Raw genomic sequence first — 24,571 nt, 5'->3', positions numbered from 1 at the left:
AATGTGCATGCACAGCCGGACCGGCTCCCCCCATGTTTCCGTAACTGTCATGACTAACTTTCACTAACCCCCCATTCCAACCATCTTGTCGGTGATTGGCTGGAATGTGTTTTGTTGTATTTTGGTGCACAGCCTGTGCACCTACTGTTTGTTTGACGTTTACGACCTCTGTGTTGTCTCCCGAGACCGGGCTTTTTCACAGTGTATTCAGGGGGCAGGCAGCTAGCGGATCAAGGAGAGATGCCCACGATTTGAGACAAAAATGAAATTGCGCTGAAACCATGCAGGAACTCATAGTGCACCTTTAATCTAAAAGATCTAGATACTTCTTTCACCAGTGGTACTATCCATTTTCTCATCTAACTCGCTGCCAGAAAGCAAATAAGTGTATTTCCCAAAATGTCAAAATATGTCTTTTAAAACCATGAATATATGCATACCCAAATTTTATTTCCAGGTAGTTGTTCTGGCTCTGGCTTTGGACCAAAGTGTTGGACGGACAAGCCAAATTATGTCCGTACACTGTACCTGACCTGCTGAGGTAATAACAATAAATGCCGCTGTTTTGTGGGATCATATTACTGTTTATGTCTGTAGATGGTGGAGCCAGTGGACCAGCTGCTGCAGAACGTGGATCCAGCCAAAGACAGAGAGCTGTGGGTGAGGGAGAATAACACCGGCGATGTTCGGCCTGTGGATATGGACATTTAGACCATCCTGACCTGAGATCAGCCATTCTGTCTTTAGTATTATAACACATCCACAGAAGTCCCAGAACACTTCTGATAACACAGATCCAGGGACAGTGCATGGTTAGACTACTGAGCTCTGCTCATCCTCTCTCTAACAGGAAGAACGAGAGGAAAGGTTCATGCAGGCAGGAAGCCATTATGGATCAAAGTACCAGCATGTTCCTTCTAAATTTTAACCCTTTCATAATCCACATTAGCTTATTGAATGCCATTAAACATATTCTGCTGTTTACCTGTTGTAAAGTTGTAACTATTAGAAAGATTACATGTATTTCGAATTGTTAAGTTTAGCTTCAATCTACAGTTTGAGTGAACCAAACAAAAACTAAAAAAAAAGTCTGATTATTGATATTACCTTTATTTTAGATACGGATATTCAAGCATACTGAGATCTGACTGAATATGATATATTTTCATATTTTGCTGGTTCATTTTGGTGGGAATGCATGTTTTAAATATCTTGCTTTCTCTGTATATGGGGAGCTGCACAATTTGTGGAACCATGGTGGTTGTTTTTGGTATAGTTCATTCAATTCACGCAAGGTATTCTGCGTCTTGTAAATTACAGAATTTAGGAGCTTTCTCTCACACAAAAACAAGAAGTTACGTGTACAGCGTTAATATCCAGTAACCTCAATTGTTTGGATAAAAAAAAACACACACATACAGTGTTTAGGAATGTGATTTTGGTGGTCATGGTTGATCGGATTTAGGCCAGGGTCTATTTTGGATCAGTCCGGAGGAAAAAGGTGGTCCAAGTTACACTGAAACACCTTTTAGTGCCTAGCGGTTATATACCTGGAATGTCCTTGACATATTCTACTCTACTGCATCAGTGTACATTTGTACGTACAGGCTAGATGTATTTTGCTGTCAGATGTTTAACAGGCCCAAATGATCTTTGAGGCCGATGAGGTGTTTGTACTGTACAATGTTGTTTGTGTTATTTTTGGTAAATGTACAGAGAATATCTTTATGATGGTGGTTGAAAGCAAAAAGCTAAATTCAACAAATGAAATACCCCAAAAGAGAAGATAAAGTAGTGGATTTGTGATGTGGATTAACCTGGGCAGGACGTTGATGATTTACAGCCAGCTGACTTATCCCAGTTGCCCAAACAAAACACATTTTACTGTATCAGAGACTGCATGAACAGTACGTGTCTGTGTTTACATGTATGTGTCTGTCTTTGTCTTTACATTTTGTTGTGGTCTATCTGCTCTGGATTTCTTTGGATTACTTCCATTCTTTTTAAATTTCTCAAAAGCACAAAGCCAATCAAATAACAAAAACCGTAATCCTAATCCATCTGCCGGGGACAAGAAAATAATTGCTATTAAAAAAAAAAAAAAGATTGTGTATATATATATATATATATATATATATATATATATATATATATATATATAAATATATATATATATATATATATATATATATATATAAATGCTTACCTGCCTTATCTCAAACTTTGATAATGCATTAAATGCATTGCATTATTTTTGTGTTAATTAAAGAAAAGTCATCTTTATGACAGACTTTGCTTTAAACCCGAAACGCTTGATGCGCAGGTTTAAATAGCATATCTGTTGTAGAGGTTTTATCAGTGTGTTAATGTTGTGCACTAAATGTAACAAGTTATTATGTTTCAACTAAATGTTCGACAGTTTCATGATGACGTAACTGTTAAGTTCACTGCCCTTCTGTGATTAACATTTTCATAACGTGCATTCAAATCCGATGTTCCCAATGTTTTACGAATGTTTGATCATAGGTGACCTCTGTCCAGACGGTGTACTGTGGAATGCAGTGTCCAAAATAAATCTCTTTAAAAATGTAATATCACGGTGTCTTTTTATGTAACTGTATTGGGAGGTAATATTTTCATGGTTTGCATTGTTTAATCAGCCGAAACTTTTGATCTTCAGGTCAGTGTACAGGCTCACCAAATGCCACTGGATCCAGTCCAGTAAAGATTGGAAGGGAAAGTATGACAGGTGGACGGACACTGGTACAGTGAGTATTCTTACAGGTATTATCCCGAGCCAAAACCGGCTTTAGTACAAGATAATGCACAAGCAAAGCACAATATTTCTGATGAAGAAGCTTGAGGTTAATAGGGTCAGATTATACTTTAAATTCTTTTGACGCAACTATTTATATAACTATTCACTATATGGCAAAGAAAAGGTACCCTACCCCTTTTCTGTCTCCCTCTCCCCACCCAAATCATTTATAAACTGTCCCTTAAAAGTCATTTTTGCAAATGTTTATTGAGGAACGACATGCATTCAACACGTTTGTAGGCCTCAAGGATACACAAGAAGCATTAGAAAACTCGACAGGGTACCTTGAAATAAAAGTGATTTCAAAAACAGGCTGAAAAAATAACACAAAATGTACATATAGTTATATTCTATCCTTGTCATTGATTACCATCTAACTATGTGGTAGAAGGCCAATGTTGTCAGTGAATATACACTGTTGTCATTGCGTATTCCATGCTTAAAATACTCAGCGTCATAGTATTTTTTTTCTAATCTTTTGCAGTAACACATCCATTATTACTTATAGCTTGCCTAAGAATATTAGTATAATTAGAAATAAAAGTGATGTCCAGCAAAGTATTCTTCATCATTTCATGCCCACATTATCCTAACGAGACCTTTGAGTAAGGAGGTTGTTTATCTCAGTGACCTTCAGCTCCTAATAGGATTGGCTGATACAGGCAGATTGTTAACCTGAGCCTAATTCCTCTCATAAGGAGCTCTCGTACTGACTTTCTTGCTATCAACCTAATGAATGAATTCAAGTGTGGAAAAAAACATTGCATGGACCAGACGTGAGAGAGTAAATTGGCTGTGTGTTGGCAGGAGTGGTCCTGAGTTTGTGCTGTATGTCTGTCAAGTCAGGATACAGAGTCCTTTATAGGCAAATACAGAAGCAGTGAAAGTGAAAACACTTCGCTGAACTGTGTAACAGATATACAAGTTGTAAAATTGTATGCCTTTTTATGCTTAAAAAGTGTCATTGTCCTTACAAAAAACCTAAAAAAAACTATTGGGCGCTGGGAAAACAGTATTTACAGACTAATGTAAATGTGTTGTTTGTTTCTTCTTCAGCTCTCTTGTCCATTTGAGCTAATGTTAAATTAAACTCAAAATTATGATTTGAATGTAGTTTAACAATATTAAATCACATCAATTTCACTAGTCAGAGGCAGCAGAGACTGCAGTTACTGCTACTCTGCTAGCTAAGCTAATTATTGTTTAGCTGGACTGGTTTATCTGGCATTGCTTTTTTCTCTCAATTATGTTATGTTTTTGTTCTTCTTCAGCTATCTTGTGCATTTGAGCTAATAAAATAATCTTTAATTCAATGCAAAATATGTGATTTAAAGGTAGGCCTATCTTAGTCACGTGGATTTCACTAGAGTCAAAGGCAGCCGAGATGGTAGTTCCTGCTTCCCTGCTAGCTAGGCTATTTAATGTTTAGCCAGACTAGTTTATCTGGTGTTACTCATTTTTCTCTCCATTAGAATAGTTTCTCGTTTCTTCTATAGCTTTCTTGTCTATTTGAGCTAATGCATTCATGTTTAATTTCCATACAAATAAATGTAATTTATAAGTATCTTAGCCACATGAAATCACATTAATTAATATTTTTGCTTATCATCTGTTTTTCTCTATTATAATGTAAGATTTAGTCTTTTAATTAATGTGGTGTTACAAACTCATATGTTAGAACATCAGCTTGTATTTATTTTAACTAGAAACTAGAAATAAGTGTGTAAATTAGCTTTGGCTAACGCTATCTTACGAGATACTGTAGCCTTAACTAGCCAGAATGCAGTCGCTGTCAGTTTTGACCTTGTTTTCTAGTTCTTAAGTTCTTTATGTGCTGTTTTCCAAAAAATTATACACTCATGGTATAACATTGTATTTCCTATGGTAAGGTATTTCATCCTGGTCAATTTTGACTAAATCTGTGTGTGTTTTGGCTTTGTAGGGCAGTCTAACAATGTTGTTTACTACATATTTGTAACTGCACAAAATGTCAAACTCAGGTCTTAAATTGCCATTTCAAGAGTTCCTCTGCATCTGGTATGAAATGCAATTATTTAATTGCTTTCTGGTTACAAAGACAGAAATGCAATGTTCAGCTGGTTGCTAAGACCAAAAAATGAATCAATCTAAAAAAGAAAAAAGAGAGATGTGAGTCAAGCGGACAAGCAGCCAGATCATGTTAAAATGTAAACAGAAGAAGAAAAAAAATCTTAAAACCACATATATTAATTCTTCCTCTCTTTCAGTTTGTCTTTGATTTTCTGAGGCTCATCGTATTGTATCAACCGCAGGATGTCCTTGTTGTCCATCACACCCTGAATGAATTCTCCCTCTGAGATTTTATCTGGGAAGGGGCGAAAAACAACACAAGTAGAACAGCATGAACACGTGGGTGATGATAAAAGTATAGAAAAGCTTTAAAGAGGCTGTTAATGAAGCGTGAGTTACCGTCGTCCTTCTTCCCAAAGAATTCCCAGATTTTGTCCGCCCTCTTCTCCGGCGTGTTTTCATCCTCTGGGAGGTTCTTTTGGTCGTCAGCAGGAATCATATTGAATATTGACTGCATGAGAGTAATTTTTGGACATGTTTTTACATTGCATGCTCAATTTAATCATAAAATTAAGATCAGAAAGAAAATAAAGAATCCATGTACCTTCCAATGGATTCAGAAATCTGAAAAATGAATGATTCATCAAGCATTTGCTGGTTCCAGCTTCTATATGACAACTTGCTGCTTTTCTTTGCTTTGTAAAAATGTATATTTATTATTTTGGGAATTTTGGGCTGTTTGTCTGTTTGAAAATCATTAAAAATGGGGACATTGTGATGGCAATTATATTATTACACGAATAGTCAAGGAAATAACTGTGCAGTTGAGCCTCATTATTATTATTATTATTATTATTATTATTATTATTATTATTATTATTATAAGAATTTAAAACCATTTAACCAAGTCTTCAAAATTATAGATTCATTAATCACTTACTTACAATCCCTTTTGTTTCCATTACACATTTTGAGGTAATAAGGCGTAAATAGCAATACACATGGTGATAAATGATCTGCCAAGCAGAAAATTAATTCATTAAACAATTATCAAACAATATACCATCTTGTTTTCAACATTTATCCGTAAAAATTGTGAAAGGCTTTTGTAAAGGGACTGAAGAGAAGTCAAAAATTGTTCATAACTGCAGGGATAAAGGTATGTTTTGTCAAATGAGTAGCAACAACAGTACACAATGTTTTCTGCACCATCATGATGAACAAAGGAAGGTGTAGGTACCTTAACAATCTCTAGCATTTCATTTTTGCTGATGGTTCCATTCCCATCCACGTCGTACAGGGCAAAGGCCCACTCCAGCTTCTGCATAGTCTTTCCCCCGGATGTGAGGTGCAGAGCAACGATGTACTCCTTAAAGTCCAAAGTGCCATCTGCATTGGTGTCGAAACTCCTGAACACGTGCTGTGCGTACTTTGTGGGGTCTGCGTTTGGGAAGAAGCTGGCATAGATGCCTTCAAACTGCTGCTTGCTGATCTTCCCGCTGGGACACTCCTTCAGGAAGGACTGGTACCAGGTGCTGAGCTCGGACTCTGAATATTTCGTGTTGGATTTCAGCTCCTGCAGGAGTTCTTTTGACAAAGCGCTGCTCTTATTATTCCCCATCCTGTAGACTGACTCTCACAAAGGTGAAACTTCTTCTTGTCTCTCTGTCTTCTTGCTTTCCTGTGGTTGGGGTTAAAACCTCAGCGACACTTGTTCGAGTCACTCTGCCTAATATTCACCCTGGCCGCCCCTCAAGGTGCCAAATGGGATTATTGTTATCACTACCTAAATCCAGACAGCTGTCTTGAAGATTAAGGGGATAACCATGTCACCACTATGTCACCTTTTTGAAGACACAGTTAAATACTGGAGGTATAAAAGGATTAAACACAGGTGGCTAACAACATCTGGGGGGCCTTTTATGCCTTTTGCAGCGTTAAACTGCAATCCCATCAGCCATCCCTGGGCTTAATAACTCTCTGTGATATTGAGTTACATCAGACTACACATAAAAACATGATTGGTAATGAAAGTATCAAGCTAGATTTGTCTTAATGTAGCCACTATACCCTGCTTCTTACCATCCACCATCACTTCCCCAGAATATTTTATTTCAGTTTCAATATTTTTGTTTTAGCACAGTCCATTGTTTTACTTACTCTATTTTGAGATACATCTTATTGCACCAGAATATTATTATCAACTTCATGTATATCTGTGCTAACTAAGAAACCTTTATTTTATGTTCTCGGGGTTGTGGTGAAGCCTCTTTGTGGTGTATGAATAGGATGAGATTATCTTTGTCTCCAGTGTAATAGTCTCAGGCCAGATTACAAGACCATCTGCTGCAGTGGTGCCGAAACCACACCACAGGGACTCGCAAGTGAAGGCAATCAATGAATTGGGGTGGGATGTGTTGTGTAATGGCAGAGTGGTGGTAATCCTTTAGTACCAAGATAACAACTACAAGACAGAGGTGTTGCATGTACTCCACTGTTGATTATCATTTTTGATGCACTACAATGTGTTATTATAATTTGTAGTGAGGTTAAATGAGACCTATCCCCACATTAAAGTAGTCAGGATAAAGATGAGAGGAAATCTGTGTACTGAAAGATATGGTGGCCGAGACGGTTCAACACAAATACAAAAGCTACCACACAAACACAAAAGCTACAACACAAACGCAAAAGCCACAACACAAACGCAAAAGCTACAACACAAACGCAAAAGCTACAACACAAACGCAAAAGCTACAACACAAACGCAAAAGCTACAACACAAACGCAAAAGCTAACACACACGCAAAGCCACAAACACACGCCACACACAAACCTACAACACAGCCAAACGCCAAAAACGCCACAAGCCAACACATACACAAAAGCCAACGAACAAACGCCAAAGAAGCCACAACACAAACGCGCAAAAGCTACAACACAAATGCAAAAGCTACAACACCAAATGCAAAGCTACAACACAAACACAAAGCCACAACACAAAATGCAAAGCTACAACACAAACGCAAAGCTACAACACAAATGCAAAGCTACAACACAAGTGCAAAGCTACACACAAACGCATAAAGCCACAACACAAGCGGCCAAAAGAAGCACACAACACGCCGCAAAGCTACAAACAAACGCAAAGCTAGCACGCAACACGCAAAAGCCACAACACAAACGCAAAAGCCACAACACAAACGCAAAAGCTACAACACAAACGCAAAAGCTACAACACAAATACATAAGCGACAACGGAAGTGAGTGTGTTGTTGACAAACAGAGCCGGCGGATGAGCAGAGGGCTATTTCACAAAACCAGGATAAGGGATTAAGCCTGGATTTCCCAGTTATCCTCGCTCAATTTAGCCTTGACTGGGTTGCACAAAAGCATAGGTAGCTAAATTACCATGGAGATTTATTCTGTGCAGCTAGCCTGGTCCCGACCAGGTCCCGAATGTTTTTTGACCTTATATTTTGCTGGGGTGAAATAACTGATGAATATCATTTACATTCATGTTTACAATGTGCATGAAATGTATCACTTAATTATCTTTCTAGATTTTAGAGTCCAATTTTTTTAGTGTCTTTCTTTTCTATGTCCATATATATGAGGGAGCAAAACATATAATATGTAAAGAAGGCAACTCGTCCTCTATAAAAAAAAACACGTGAGAAAAAGAGTGGCAGACAATAGCTAAAAATATATACACAAGAAACTGCTGCTCACTCTGTATGAAGTATGAATGATACTTCAGCTCCTCCTCAGCCTGGCTTGGTCGTCGTGAAACACACCAAGCCAGGCTGCACAGATGAGACTAGGCCAAGCCTCACTATCCTGGATTTATAAATTCTACTTTTGTGTAATACCGCCCAGGAGCGTGCAAATTAGTAATGTCCATGTGTACACACAAAAACTTGTGTCCCATGACATGCTGCTTTTTGGATGCTTTTATATAGGCCCCTAATACTGTATCTGAAGTCTCTTTCCTGAAAAAACACGTGCAGAATTACAGGAATTCTAAGTAATGACAACAAAACTGTCGGACGTCCACATGATATAAGCCTTCCATGACCGCACACCACCCTCACCCCTCCTCCACACAGTTGCTAGTAGACAAGGAGGACACGGAGGATTAAAAAAACATGATGGACTCTTCAGAAGAGGTAATTGTCTTCACTCGAGTGACTTTCTGTGCGCGAAAGTCACCGGACGACACTATAGCCATGCTGAGAAATACAGGAGTTTTGTGGAGCCGATTGTCTTGATTAGCTTTGTAGCGACTCATTTTGGAATGGCTTACGGACGTTCATTAATATCAAAAAGGTATGCACTAAAGCTTGAAGGGTTCAATCTGGCTCATTTGGCTTTGATTCAAGTTTAATCTTTATTTAAAATTTATTGGTTGTCCTGGATTTATAAATTCTGCTATTGTGAAACAGCCCCCAGGAAGAAAGTTCTTGTATGTTTGAGAATTAAGTGAAACATGGATCCTTGTTTACTGACGCTACATGATTGTCACAAATGTATGTACTCTGCTATTTGGGCTACGAAGCTAAAGCTATAACGTTATCTAAATGGCGCCCAGCGTCTTTTAACACGTGAGTGCTACGTTTAAAGTCTATTTGTCACGTTTAGTGAAGCTCTTTAAATCAGACAAATATATATCCCACTGTTACGTGCTTGTGCGTGCGTGTTACCTTCAATATGCTGCCTATTATAGTGTTAGGGGCGTAATATGTCAAACATACACGGTCTATGTTCACGGTTGGTCTGAATGAAATAAACCTAGAATTTTAACCATGACCTTGCTTCGTGCTTAGTACTGGAAAAACAATAAGTAAATAAATACAATTCAGACTGTGGACTCTTGTGTTTACACTGTATTTAAAGGACAATTCCGGCACAAAAAGAAAATGTTGTACCACTAAAAAGGCTCAAAATATCACCAAACTTCAACGGTAGCATAATAATAGGCCCTACATGTTAACCGAAGCATTGAGAACTTTGTAAGTGTACAGACAGTTTATTGAACGAAGAGCTGCGGGAGCTCCGTGAAAGGGCTACGAGAGAGAGAGAGAGAGAGCTACCGGTAGTCAATGCCGCAACACAGCTTTGTACTTCGGGAAACTGGTGGTGTACCTGCGGACATTGTGAAGCTATGGCCACCGAACAGGAGTGTCTGTGTTGCATGGAGTGGGACCTGTTGCGTCGCAACACCCAAGAGACGCAGTGTTTGGTACAGTCTGAAGATTTTCCCTCTCTATAAACAGGGCTGTACTTACCTACTTTCACGGAGCTCCCGCAGCTCTTCGTTCAATAAGCTGTCTGTACACTTACAAAGTTCTCAATCCTTCGGTTAACATGTAGGGACCCTCATTATGCTACCCTTGAAGTTTGGTGATATTTTGATATTGATACTGATATATTTAGTGGTACAAAATAGCGATTTATTTTTACTTTCCATGTGCTCCAAATACTAGCGTTGTAAACTAATCAGCGGTTCACGCTAGCTTGTTTCAAGCTACAAACACATTCGATTAGCATGAAAACATGTCCCAGAGTACGACGAGTGGGTACACATCTGTTATTAACCCCTAGGTTCGTTTTGTGCCTGAATTGTTATTTAAAGCCATGTCAAAGGGTTTGTTCATAGACTGTATATTGCAGAGTACATACATATGAAAATACAAAGATATTGAACAACAATGCTTATTTGTGACAATCACATAGCGACAGTAATCATAATTAGCAAGGAACCATGTTTCACTTCTCAAACATACAAGAACTTTCCTCCTGCTCATCCGCAGGCTCCGTTTGTCAACAACACACTCACTTCCGTTGTCACTCACTTCCGTTGTCGCTTATGTATTTGTGTTGTAGCTTTTGTATTTGTGTTGTAGCTTTTGTATTTGTGTTGTGGCTTTTGTATTTGTGTTGTGGCTTTTGTATTTGTGTTGTGGCTTTTGTATTTGTGTTGAACCGTCTCGGTCACAGTAGAAAGATGGGCAGGAGACAAATATTGAGGATCAATGGGGGCCAATTGGTTTTTCTCTACTAGGGAGTGGATATTGTTTTTTTCCCATGCTGGGAGCATCTATCTAAAACTTGGCATACAGTATCTACCTTTTGCAAAATCAGATTATGAAACCCCAAATAATTTCTTAGTCTTTCAAATATCATCACATATACTTTTACAAAATCACATAACATTTAGGTTTTATTATAAAATGCACAGAATGTCAGGCATCTCAGTCTCAGGGGAAAAGCAAATGTTCAGATCTCACATCTGTCTGTCATAAACTCTGATATTATGGCTTCCTTCCCACCCCTGGCAGGTATATATTATGTAAAAAAAAAAAAAAAGATGAGTCCAGGAAATATTCATTGTACAACAGGCTTACTTCTTCATTAAGTGGAACACGGGACTTATTTGTCCTGCTAATGTTCAGGATAATCTCTTTGTGTTCAGGGGAATTACTTCTCAACGTAGCCAACCATGAGGTTAACATTTGTGATTTTAAGCAAAATGTCTCAACAACTATTCAAATGGGTCGCCATGAAATGTGTTTGACATTTCCCTTCAGGATGAATGACTTTGGTGGTCCCTTAACTTTTCCCTCTAGCATCACCATGAGGTCAACGTTTACAGTTTTTTTCCAATTGCTAAAACACAATTTTGCAAACTAGGCTGGTTTTATCAAAATACTTAACACAATTGACAAAACCACACACCCAAACTGCAAAATACCTCATATATCCTGCAAAATGAAGCACTGCAGCCCAAACTACATATAGCATTATCAAAATCAAACTTTTGCACCAAATGGCACACACTTCGTTCATATTACCAGATTTTTGTCTAACCAACTACACACTGTTGGGAATAATGAAAAGCACTCTCACCTTTAGTGTGCTTTGTCATAATACTAAAATAGTTCAAATTGTAGAAAATTCTTCAGATTGTTCACATGCACAGACATTTTTGCAGATTCACACACATGCTGTTGAAACATTTTTATTTTTTATTTTTCACCAAACAAGTCAGTGCAACATATGCACAGGAGATATATTTACATTGGACTGAACAAAAATATGCTCACAAAAAACAGTTAACTGAAAAAGAAAACTGCAGAAAAAATGTGCAGAAAATATATATATAGAAAAAAAAGAGGCATCATAGTGCTTACTTCCTGATTAAAGTGGTAACAATTAACCACTGAGGTGTTTGGCCAGGTGGCACATATATTGGCCAATTAGCTCATGTAGTGTCATTTTGAATGGCAGTGTTTTGAAATGGCAAACATGTGACTTTATGTCAGATTTTTGTGTCTTATGCAGAGAACCGTGTTCAGTGCATTTAAAAAGTGCCATTTTGAATTGCAAAAAGTGTGTAAAGCAGAAAATGTGTTTAGACTTTTGGAGACTTGAGAAGAGGTTTGGCTCTCTGTGTGTCAGTTTAAATAATTGTGCTATGCATGTCATTTTAGTGTCTTAGCAATTGGAAAAAACTGTAAATTGGTCCAGTACTGGTCAGAACTATGACCAAATGGTGCAAAACATTCCCATCAGCCTCAACTGTACTTTGTGTTTAGCACTAATTAGCGAATATCTGCATGCTCACACACTTAACTAAGATGGTGAACGTGGTAAATATTGTACCTGCTAAACAACAGCATGTTAGCATGTCATTATGAGCATGTTAGCATGCTGATGTTTAGCATTTAGCGGAGGACTCTAACTCCTTAGTCACATTAGCTACAAGAGACAGTGACAAAGCGACAGGCTGCCATTCATTTTCAACGGGAGTGGCGTCAAGCAATGAGCTTGCCACTGCCACGAGCAAGGCAGGGCCAAAATAGACAAGAAGTCTATTTTATGCAAATGCTGAACTATGCGACAAAGCGACTGCCAATCGGAGTAAAGTTGGTTGCTCGAGTCAAAGAAAATCATTCAAGATAGCATTTCAGAAAACACTTCAGGACATCGTATTTCTGTATATATCTGATATGTTTGGCATTTTATCTCATATATTTTGTTACCCCTATCGAGAAATAAATACTTTTAAATCCAAAAACATTGTTCTTGTGACTTGACAATACCTCTGAAGTAACTTGTAAGGCCTCTTGCAGATACTAGGCAATAGCACGCTACTATTGATACAGAAGCGTCACCATGTCAAACGTCTACTTTTGCCAAGCAACCAGGAGTAGGCTAGGCACGCCCAGGAACACCCATCTAGTGAGTGTGTGTCGCTGTCTTTTGTAGCTAATGTGACTGTAGGGTAAGTCTTGTTTCTTGTTAACAATCTTCAACCTGTCTGATTTATCTTGCCAATAACCAGGTTGGGAACCACTATCGTAATGCCTCTTAGCATCATTAGATTATTTACCTGCTCGTCCATTTGCCCTATTTTTGAATTGACTTCTGCATTTCAGCTTTTATAATTACATCAATTTGCGTGCAGTAAATTACGGCTCAAACCAAAGGTGACACGTTTGTTACAGAGAGTCCGAGCTGCAGAATCTCATGACAAGTTTACATAGTGTGATGGAAAATCATCAAGGGGAAAGACAAATGTACCAGAGTAAAGGCAGCACATGTTTTCTCCTAACATCTGTCATCTCCTTCACCTTCTGTAAGTAATTTGTCTTCATTTTGCGAGGCGTATCCCACATCAGCAGGCTATTCGACATGAAGAGATTTGTCCTGCATGCACACACATTATGGATGGATTTTCATATGAGACTGTACACATTATGTCACAGGTCAGCGATTGTAAAACAGGCACTGGCTGCAGTTGCTTGGAGATAGGCTTCGACATAAAATGCAGAAACATCTGGAAAATGTAAACTTGTCCTGGATTATAAGCTCATAGTAATCTTTTTGATTAATATGATGAAATCTGCTATGAAATCTGCAATGTAATTTGCCATTTGTAATGGATAATATTGCAGGAAAAGCTTTGAAGAAGGGGAGGAGCGAGGATGGGGTTGGACGAGCAGCAAAGAGTTCAAATAAAGCAGAGAAAAGCAAAGACTGCCATGGGTTTCTATTGTCCATGGGGAAGTGGAAAGAATGAATGGTTTAATCAAGGTGGCGCTGCATCATCAGAGCCGGCGGAGGGATGTACAGTACAGAATCCTCACCCAAGGAGCCCAAACAAGATTATGAAGATTTGATATATCTGCAGGGAGGCGAAACACGGTGGCTACATATCAAAAGCCAGGATTAGTTGCCTTTTCATTTCATGTCCTCTGGCCTGGCCTCGATCATGAGGCTAGAGCACGGGCGGCGGGCGTCTCTGGCGATCACCCTCAACTTTGTGGCGTTTGCTTTTGCCTTATCAGCGGTGACCACCAGCTACTGGTGTGAGGGGACCAGGAAGGTGCCCAAACCCTTCTGCACAGGACCGCCGCTGAAGGTGAAGCAGTGGTTCTGCATCCGCTTCAACAGCTCCAACATCAACGACAGCCGGTTGGTCCAGTACATCTTTGAGAGTGGAGAGGAGAAGTTTCTTTTGAGGAAGTTCCACACGGGAATATTTTTCTCCTGTGAGCAGGCTGCCGATATGAACGGTAAGTGTGATGATGACCCTTCAGCTTCAGCAAGGCGTTCAAAAACAGGAAGTGATGGTGGAGGAGGCAAAAATCGGACTCTTTTGTCAATCTACAGGTTCTAAATGTCTAAAGAGTTATTGCAAAGCCTGTCTATTCATTGGTGAATACACTGAACATGTTTTATTTACAGAAACATAACTTTATGTGTATATCATTAGACAAGTGGAGACCTTCACACAGTATCTAATTTATGTCTGCACCATAGGGATTCTCTAAACTTTGAATTATTAATATTTCCAAGGTTTACAGGCAAAAAAAAAAGTATTCAATGTAAAGGCACAGTAGGGATAAATCACTTAACATGTGCAGAAACTGTATTTTAGTTTTATTGTTTACATTTTGTTATTGTATTTGTGCATATAAATGGTGAAACAATATTCTCTACAACCTTGAACTGTTCTATAATAATAGGTTGAGCGAAATGCAGAGAAAGTCATCAAAGAATGTACCAGAATGAACCTAGACTGCATCATAGCCAGCAGTTTTCCTCTTACTGTCACCAGGGTTAATCACAATTAAAGTCAAAGCTAAACCTCATAAAACAGAACATAACATTTACTTACAAATTAAGATGCTTCAGAACAAGTTTACCTCCAGTCTGGATCTTTAGGCAGCAAAAGGTACTCCGATATTTACAGTAAAGTTAAAGTTAGCAATACCACGGTGTAAAAATACTCTGTTACAAGTAAAAGTCAGGCATCCAAAATTTTACTGAAGTAAAAGTGCAAAAGTATTAGCATGAAAATAGTGAAAAGGTTTTAAGGATTTGCATGCAACTTAGAGACAAACTGACTTTCACCAAGTATATGCAAAGCAGTTTCTCAGGCATACAAACTGAAAAAAGGCCAACTCCGAAACTTTTTTGACGGTTGAATCAATTCACATCTAGATCTGTGGCTGACTTCAGTGTCTGAAATTATTGGAATAATGCAGCATAACTTCAGTTTTAAACTGGATTTGAAAACCAGGTTTAATTTGTGCAATAGACTATTAGGGATGCTGTAAAAAAAAAAGTAAGTGGTAATATTTTCAGAAAAAAAGTCATGTTTCCTGAAAAAAGTGGTAATATTTCCAGAGAAATGTTGTAATATTATGAGAAAAAAGTCAGAATGTTTCCAGAAAAAAAGTCAGAATGAACTGGGTTACTTTGAGAGAAAAATGTTGTGTAAGATTAAATTGATTAGATTACGTGTATATGTTTCAACAGTTCCTGACCATACCACAGTCTACAGTTACTATTTCTTATTGTAAAGGACTTGTTTGGATGTGTATAACTATTTCAATTTGTCCTGTACACTTCAAATTAATTAATTTTCATTAACTCGCTTACAAGCTTACAATTCAACATACTGGTATATAAGAAATTAAGTTACCAATAAATGAATGATAGATGAATACGTCTTATTATCTCTATATTTAGTACCAAATTAAAAAGTTTCTTCAAAGGAATTTGATAGGGAATTGTTAGGAAATTACAGCCCAGTAAATACCTAAGGTAACAACAACAACAACTTACTGTAATTTTACTATATTTCTTTCTTGCAGGGTTTGACTGTCGAGACTTCTCAGAGATTGCACCAGAACACGAAAGAGGTAAAATGATAAAAGTTTGACATCTGTAAACTATGAGTGGATGTGTTGTTTGAAAGTTTTACTGTAAATTGTTGAGAGAAAGAAAATTGTGTGATACATTCCTGAAACATCATTCAGAAGAACGTGGCTACCTACATTTCATTATTTACCTGGACTCCTACTGTAGTCCAAAAAACAAGACATCTCTAGTGTTAACTATCAACCAGTGCCAAATGTAAGGAACAGCAATGCACTAGTTTTGATTGGGTTATAAAAATGATGATAACGTGTTGTTTACAAATTCAATGTAGAAGCACAAAACAGGATTTCTCAGAAATAAAGTGTTATTACCATAGATAGATAAATACACAGACAGACAGACAGACAGATAGATAGTTCCCATCTTTACAAGCATGTTATGATAAACTAGCATCAGTAGCATCAGCTGCTGCCCTGATTCTTTGAATCTGTCCCATCCCAGTCAATCAGATTCAGATGTGCAGACCTAAAAGGAGCAGACCTGTTGTACCCACATCCCTTCAGGCAACAGGGATTATTCATTAGGGACAGGGTATTATGAGGACAACACAACTCAATTCCGTCTCTCCCCCCCACCCCTCCCCCCTCCGCTGTTTCCTGTGTTCCCAGGGGTCCTGTGGTTGTGTATCGTGGCTGAGAGTCTGTACCTCACCCTGCTCTTTACAGGCGGGGCTCTGATGATCCTGGAGCAGTGCCCTTGCTTCAGTATCATGAACAAATTGAAGCTCAGTGCCTTCGCTGCCTTGTGCACTGCCCTGTCAGGTAACGCTGCTGTTCTTCTTTTCTATCACTGTCCTCAAACAGATGAGTTGTGACAGCAGGTGGAATGTTGGCGTGGGTTTTTCTATAGGTTTTGAGTGACAGCAGCTGATGCCAAGATAAAGCTGCAACGTGGGTCTGACTGGAGTTGCAGTTCTAAAAACACTGCTTAGAGGCAGAAATAATCTCACTGGTTGTGGCGGTAACTCCAGTGAGTATCAGTTAGCTTTTTGGCCTACTAGATACTGAATGTCCAAATGGTGATCTACTACAATAGCCCCACTCGGGTCCCAGAAGGTCCCATAGACGAGCTTTAGGAAGAAGCTGCTCTTGGTTCAGTTAACCAGACGTACATTTGCCAAAACAACCAGATAGTCTTTTCTTTTGTATAAACCAAAGTCATGATAAAGCGTAAATCTCAATTTGTGTTGCTTGTCCAAGTTTGAGTGTTTGCCCATTGTCATTGCAACAAAAAAGCATGAGACCACCAAACCTCGTCCCAAAGAAAAAACTAAATAACAAAATATGAGTATGTTGGCCATTGAAAAAATATTTTCATTTATCCATTTAGAATTGTTTATTAATTAGTCAAGTTAATAATGTTACTTTGATTAATCACATTATAATTTGTTAAATGCATTAGTTAACAGATAATCATTATGTACTGAAAAAAACAATATTCTGCTGGCACTCTCAAGCCGCCGTACATTACTATCTAATTATCTGAATAAACAAACTGTGATGTCCTTCAGCTTCACCCACTGAGCTCAGTCACTGACATTATTTTTGCAGTTCTGCCTCTGAAACGTCTTTATGAGTTTCACACTGAGCGATGACCTCTGCGATCCCTCGCCTAAATCCAGCCAGGCTGAACCAATCAAAGAGGTGAAACCACAGTGGGACAGCCTGTAAAATGATGTCAGCTTCAACTAGACACATAAGAACACCGTTTTATAGATTCATGCCATAAATCTGGATTAATCTATGTGGTTCCCTGTTTATTAAAACAATGTGTGTATTCATAAAGCTTCAGTTTAATATTTGTGCAGAAGAAAAGTGTATTTATGCAACTGTAAAATGCTGCGTTCATCAACCAAGAATCAACTCTGTGGGGTATTTCCATACAGTCTATGGGTATTTTTCATAAATTCCCCAAACTAAATATTACAAAAAGATAAGAAAAACTGTCTTAGTGGTAAAGGGTTTTAATTTATTCTAAGAAATCTGTTCTTTAAAAACTTAACTTGTTTTTAACACACTATAGTGTAGTTGTAGGCATTTACATTTGACTGTTCAGGAAGACATATTTTATATTACTCATTAAGAAGTCTCTGCACACCTAAATATGTGACAGATGTGTCGGGGGAACAAATTCTGCACACTGTCTCGCTTACAGCTGGAATATTTATGAATTCATATATAGAAGCTGCCTCAATTATCTAATCAGAGGACCACATAAAGTTAATTAAACTGGTGAAGGAAACACCTTAATGGCAGTAAACTGTTTTACTGCCATTTATTGTCTGTTGTGCACTGATGGGTGCACACAAGAGCAATAATAGTTGTACACATTGTAGTGTGTTATAAACCATTTATTACATATTTTAATACTGTTTATATCTTTGCTGTAAATGAGTAAGAAAAGGAGCAAGGCAGCAGGTCAGGCGTTAGCAGCAGCAGCTAACACACGGAGCAGCTAACTGCGTCCACTCACTTCCTCAGAGGATTTGCTGGTTTGTGGACTAATCGGATTGGAGCCGGGGCAGCGGTTTTGGGCTCTGCCAAGACCTGCCCACAGGAGCCCACCCCCAATCCTCTATTCCCCCCACCTCTGACTCCCAGTCCCATCCCCCCCTGTGGTTACGAGTTAATCCCAAGAAAAGACGCTGTGGAGAGGCAGACTGCTGGATGAGAGGGCCAGGATCTGACAGAGAGGCCACTTCACCTCAAACAGAGTCTGTTTGAATATATCACATCCCAGTACAGTTGCAATACAGTTTTACTGTCATTAAAGATTTGTTTCCCTTAAAGATCTATCTTTATGTTTATTTGCAGGTGAACATAGTGGAGCATTTTGCAGCTAAGGAGACCGATATTTCCCTCAGTAGTTGGTGGAGACCAAAAACAGAACTTAAAGAGAGAGAATATTGGGCTTACATTCATTAGGTGGACACAAAGACACCAAATGAATGATCATGTTGCTCTGGAACTGCTGGATGTGTAAATAACTGTTTACTAACGAGTTCAACATATCAATTTTGTGTTCACAACTTGTTTTTCTGTTACCCCGAAGTGGCCAAGTAGTTATTGAAGATTTACGAAAATATTTGTTCGTTTCAGATGTCTCAGCTCTTTTATGGAGATAAAGTTTATGAAGGTTGAATCTGTACCAGGTGATAATCAGTAGATAGTGTGGAGCTGCTGTAAGTTAAAGGGATAGTTGGGACTTTTGGAAATGGGGTTGTCTGAGGTACTAGGTATCCATAGTCAGTGTATTACCTTTAGTAGATGGTGGTCGGCATGCCCCCATATTAGAGAAGCAGGCAGGACTGCTGACATGGAAGCTAGGCAAATGTACTGCTGTGGACGAGGGCAGCAGCTACAGCGAAAGTATTTTAGACCCCTAAAAAAAATCAATATCAGTTTAAGTGTACGATATATTTAATATGTTTTCACCACTTAACCTTATCCATCAGACAGCCCTTTACAGTGAGGAACTGAAGCCATTATATCGCTCTCTTCAAAGCCACCAGACACCTTTAACCCAAAACTCTCCAAACATGGGAGTTGCTGGTCTACTGCTGCCTGGATCTGTTAGTTAGTTAGTGTTATTGTGTGACTTTGGTAAATTCGAACTAACCTTTTAAAACACCAAAGATTAGAATCATGTGCAAAACACATATTACTAAAGTAGTAAGTACTTTGTGTTGGGTATTCAGATGTACATATTACTGCTCAATACACACCGATTTGCTTTTTTCCCCCAGGCCTTTGTGGGATGGTGGCCCACATGATGTTCACCACCATATTTCAGCTGGCTGTTGCTATAGGACCAGAAGACTGGAGGCCCAAGACCTGGGACTACAGCTGGTCTTATGTGTAAGCACTTTTTAAGTCTACTGAAAAATGTACAGTCGTTTAAAGTTTTAAATCAGTATACCAGTAAATATACAGTATATCCCTGGTGTTTGTTTTGACTTGTCATTACCAAAAAGAAAAAAAAGAAAATTTATATATAAAATATATATATTATATATATATAAATTTTCTTTTATATATATATATATATATATATATATATATATATACACACACACACTACCGGTCAAAAGTTTTAGAACACCCCAATTGTTTTAGTTTTTTATTGAAATTTTAGCAGTTCAAGTCCAATGAATAGCTTTAAAGGTAAGTAGTGAACTGCCTGAGGTTAAAAAAAAAGTAAGGTTACCCAAAACTGAAAAATAATGTACATTTCAGAATTTTACAGAAAGGCCTTTTTCAGGGAATAAGAAATGGGTAAACAATGTAAAGTTGTTCTGCAGCAATGGAGGTTGATCAAGCTTTGAAAGTTGGTGCTACCAATTCCCACAGGTGTTCCAACTTGTCTGGATTACTTACAACCCCCTCTGTTTGTATAAAAGTATTGTTGGAACACACTGTGGTCCCATACCCTCATGAGCATTATATGAACAGTATTGTTCTGCAGAAAGTAGTGTGTTGCTATAAAAATGGCGGGAAAATGGCAATTAACAATGGAAGAGAGACAGACCATCTTCACACTTAAGAATGTTGGTCTTTCCTACAGAGAAATTGCGAAGAAAGTCAAGGTGTCAGTGAGTACAGTATTCTTCACCATCAAAAGGCACTTAGAAACTGGGGGAAACTCTGACAGGAAGAGGTCTGGCAGACCCAAAGCCACAACCGAATCAGAAGACAAGTTTCTTAGAGTCAACAGCTTGCGTGATAGGCGGCTCACAGGACAACAGCTTCAAGCACAGCTTAATAGTGGTCGTAATAAGAAGTCTCAGTTTCAACTGTAAAGAGAAGACTTGGAGCTGCAGGGTTGATAGGTCGAGTTGCAGCAAGAAAGCCATTGCTAATACGTCAGAATAAGAAAAAGAGGCTTGCCTGGGCCAAACATCGTCAATGGACTACTGAAGACTGGAAGAAGGTGTTATGGACTGATGAATCAAAATTTTAAATCTTCGGTTCATCACACCGGATTTTTGTACGCCGTCGAGTAGGCAAAAGGATGGTTCCTCAGTGTGTGACATCAACTGTCAAACATGGAGGAGGAAGCGTGATGGTCTGGGGCTGTTTTGCTGGATCCAGGGTCGGTGATTTGTACAGAGTGAAAGGCACCCTGAACCAAAACGGCTACCGCATTTTGCAGCGCCATGCAGTACCCTCTGATATGCACCTAGTTGGTCAGCGGTTCATCCTACAGCAAGATAATGTGCCACACATTTATGGGGACTTCTGCAACAGAGTTGGGAAGAACTTTCTGAAGTTTCCCTTTGATTTCCATTGTAGAAAGAATGCCACGAGTGTGTTCAGCTGTTATATCTGCCAAAGGGGGCTACTTTGATGAGTCAAAAACTTTCAATACATTTTGGTTTATAAATGGATTCCATGATTTCTTTTTTAACTTAAATTGTTCATTTGTTCTATTCTTTCATTTCAGAGTACAATAAGACATTGAACTGCATGAATTTCAATAAAAAACCTGGAAAAATTGGGGTGCTCTAAAACTTTTGACTGATATATATATATATATATATATATATACGATACAATATGTACATTTCAGTACAAGCAAGAAAACCAACAAAAAGAAACAAAATACTCGAAGACTAGATTGTGAATGTTCAAAAAGGAGTAGGAAGAAGTTAAAAAGAAACATTTCTGGTCCTACCCTCTTTTTCTACTTTCATACTTTAGTTAATACAAACAATTTAATTCTTCACTTATTTATATATGTATACCTACACATACATGCATATATACCTACTCACAGGCACATATACACTGTTAGTTTGCCTATTTGGTAAGAGTTATTTCATTTTTAGCAGTATGACTTTAGTCTAATGCTGTTTGCAAACCTCTTCTCAGCTTAGCGTGGGGCTCTTTTGGCACCTGCATGGGCTCTGCAGTGACGGCGCTCAACAGGTACACAAAGACCATCATAGAGTTTAAATACAAGCGGCGGAACATCGAGAAGAGCCTGATGATCAAGCAGAAGATGATGGAGCTGGACCTCCCTGAGCAGATGTGGGACATGTACCTGACCACTGTGCCCGCTGACGCCGAGGTACAGCTAGAACTGCCGGTCAACGGCCACAAACCATCGGCAGGAACGACATATGTGGTCGAAATGGACAATGAACCAGAACCACAAGGAGAGGCATATTGTTAAAAATAGAGTCACTATCCCCGCCCCTGTGCCACACTGGAACCGTTTTCAGGGCTGATTTCCTGGACCTAGATTGACTCTTGTTCCTGGATTTCAATTTCTAAAACAGGGTATATAAATGTTTGTTTTGTTGCCACACATCAAATGTGTTTTTAGGAGGCCAGAGCCCAGATCCTTTTTCTGCAAATAATGTAACATGTTCGGCTTTGACACAACATGCATTTCATCAAATCTTTCCATGCAATATTATTTGAGGGAGGAAGGGAAGAGGGCTGCAATTGCAATGTCTTCACACTAATCTGTGTCAAGCTGCAGGATGTGCGAGCCGCTGCTACTGCAACACAGATCCTCATGTCTCATGTCGTTATATTTCAGCTTCAGAGATCTTTTGCTGAATTGGCCTTTTTCTTACACTCAAGTTGCATGAAAGGTTTACTCGTGTGTTGTTCTTGGTGGTCACCAAACCTTTGTAAGACGGACAATGGCTCTCAGTGAGACCATTACTGTGCTACCATAATGGATGGATTACTGAATGGGCCTACTGGGCACAGGCATGGGGGTCAAGGTACTGTAAACATTTGTTGTCAGGAAGTCAATCAAACAACTACAAATAGGCCGCAAAGACACACAAAACAATCAGAAAGAGATGGTAAGTGACCACAAAACACACACAAAGACCTCAAAGACACAAAACATTACCACAAAGACACGCAAAACAACCACAAAGAGACATAACAATCTGGAAGAGACACAAAACGACAAAGCCACACAAAACAGCCAAAAAGACACAAAACAACCACAAGACACACACAAAAAAATGACCAGAAAGACATGCACGACAACCACAAAAAGACGCATAACAACCACTAAGACACGCATGGCAACCACACAGACACAAAATGACCTCAAAGATACAAAACAACTATGAAGAAAAAGATAACCACAAACGATGCAGCTGCAGCTGTTTTGTGTCTCTATCAGGTGTCTTAGTGTCTTGCTGCTACAGTATATGTTGGAGGGGTGGGAGGCCTTTATTTATTGCCTCATATCGTCCATGTATACCACATACAACACATCTGAGGAGAGATTATTCTTGTCAACAAAAAGTACATCTTCTATGTGTCTGGGGCCAACAACACTGAATATTATAATCACTCTGTTATTCAGGACCAGATTGGACAAGCTGTTGTCTGCGTTGGGTTCATCTTACAGTTCATATGGAGCTGAGAGGATCAGCTGGCGCTTGTTGCTATATTGATGATTTGTATTTGGCAGGGACATTTTCAGTGTGTGCATATGGAAGGACATCTGCAAATATGCTTAAGAAATGGTGTTAAAAAGCTTTTTTCACACGTTTGATGGTGCACAATTTATTAGCAAAATGCCTGCATGCATTGGATTTTTTTAAAGTTGCAAATTTTCACCATTTCTATCCATGCTATAATTATGTCATTGTTTAAAAATGATCATTGTATTCAATTTTAAGCCAGAAATTCGCTTTTAAATCTACTCACTTGAAACAGCTGCTGTTGCTTTTTGATGGGTTCTAATTGGTGTAATGGATGTTGAACATTCTGTAATTTGAGATATAAATCAAACATTAACAGTAGTAGACCAAAATAAGAGCGAAGGGACACATCTATAATGGAGTAAGCCTGACATCTATTGGATCAAAAGCATAGGATCTCAGCAGTATGATCAGCTACGGCAGGATATCTGTATTTCTAGCACAACACAGAAATGCATGCATGTATAATTTGATCATAGAGTTTACTTGTTATTGAAGATGTAAAATAAAAGATGATTATCTTGTGATACAGGGATGCAGCAACAGGCATAGCTGTTTGGGTTGGCTATCAACCCTCACAACAGTGATATCAATATACTGCAAGTAAAAGAATCATGTTTTATTGTCAACAAATACATCTCAGAAAGACAAACTTGTATTTGTTGTTGTTTTTAAAGTGTGCAGACATTATCACTATCCAAACATCATGCCTTGATACATATTCCCATGTCTTGTCCCAATATTGAATACTATTTGAGGCTACTACTTTGAGAGAAAATCAAACAAACAAGTTTAAAAAAAAAGTGCAATTGGATATTCAAGGTCCCATGGCATGAAAATGTTACTTTATGAGGTTTTTTAACATTAATATGAGTTCCCCCAGCCTGCCTATGGTCCCCTATTGGCTACAAATGGCAATAAGTGTAAACCGAGCCCTGGGTATCCTGCTCTGCCTTTGAGAAAATGAAAGCTCAGATGGGCCGATCTGGAATCTTGCTCCTTATCAGGTC

General features: G+C 38.6%; 3 protein-coding genes across 7 annotated transcripts in view; 2 read left to right on the top strand and 1 right to left on the bottom strand.

Moving 5' to 3' along the window:
• Positions 1 to 2,128, top strand: part of gas7a (growth arrest-specific 7a) — a 44,440-nt gene extending 42,312 nt beyond the window's left edge. For all 4 annotated transcript variants that reach the window (XM_039825879.1, XM_039825880.1, XM_039825883.1 and 1 more), the window contains one exon: positions 598 to 2,128. In XM_039825879.1, the coding sequence (XP_039681813.1) occupies positions 598 to 711 (114 nt within the window). In that variant the 3' untranslated portion in view covers positions 712 to 2,128. The remainder of the gene's footprint in view (positions 1 to 597) is intronic.
• An 878-nt stretch (positions 2,129 to 3,006) lies between these two features.
• Positions 3,007 to 6,624, bottom strand: rcvrna (recoverin a). Its single transcript, XM_039826121.1, has 3 exons — positions 6,108 to 6,624; positions 5,267 to 5,378; positions 3,007 to 5,162 (listed from the first exon to the last, which is right to left on the bottom strand). Exons 1-3 carry the CDS (start codon positions 6,486 to 6,488, stop codon positions 5,044 to 5,046), a joined length of 612 nt encoding a protein of 203 aa, XP_039682055.1. The 5' UTR covers positions 6,489 to 6,624; the 3' UTR covers positions 3,007 to 5,043.
• Positions 6,625 to 13,837: 7,213 nt separating this feature from the next.
• Positions 13,838 to 24,213, top strand: LOC120574446 (germ cell-specific gene 1-like protein). 2 transcript variants are annotated; one of them, XM_039824711.1, is made up of 5 exons: positions 13,838 to 14,448; positions 16,036 to 16,083; positions 16,711 to 16,863; positions 19,848 to 19,959; positions 21,973 to 24,213. In XM_039824711.1, exons 1-5 carry the CDS (start codon positions 14,121 to 14,123, stop codon positions 22,274 to 22,276), a joined length of 945 nt encoding a protein of 314 aa, XP_039680645.1. In that variant the 5' UTR covers positions 13,838 to 14,120; the 3' UTR covers positions 22,277 to 24,213. The 2 variants fall into 2 exon arrangements, with proteins under 2 accessions (XP_039680645.1, XP_039680647.1); XM_039824713.1 differs by lacking the exon at positions 16,711 to 16,863 and having other exon boundaries at positions 13,841 to 14,448.
• The last annotated feature ends 358 nt before the right edge of the window (positions 24,214 to 24,571 follow it).

Source organism: Perca fluviatilis, chromosome 15, assembly GCF_010015445.1.
Source record: "Perca fluviatilis chromosome 15, GENO_Pfluv_1.0, whole genome shotgun sequence".
Lineage (NCBI taxonomy): Eukaryota > Metazoa > Chordata > Actinopteri > Perciformes > Percidae > Perca > Perca fluviatilis.
Note: the sequence above shows the minus strand (reverse complement) of the source record. Positions and strands in the feature narration are given on the sequence as shown.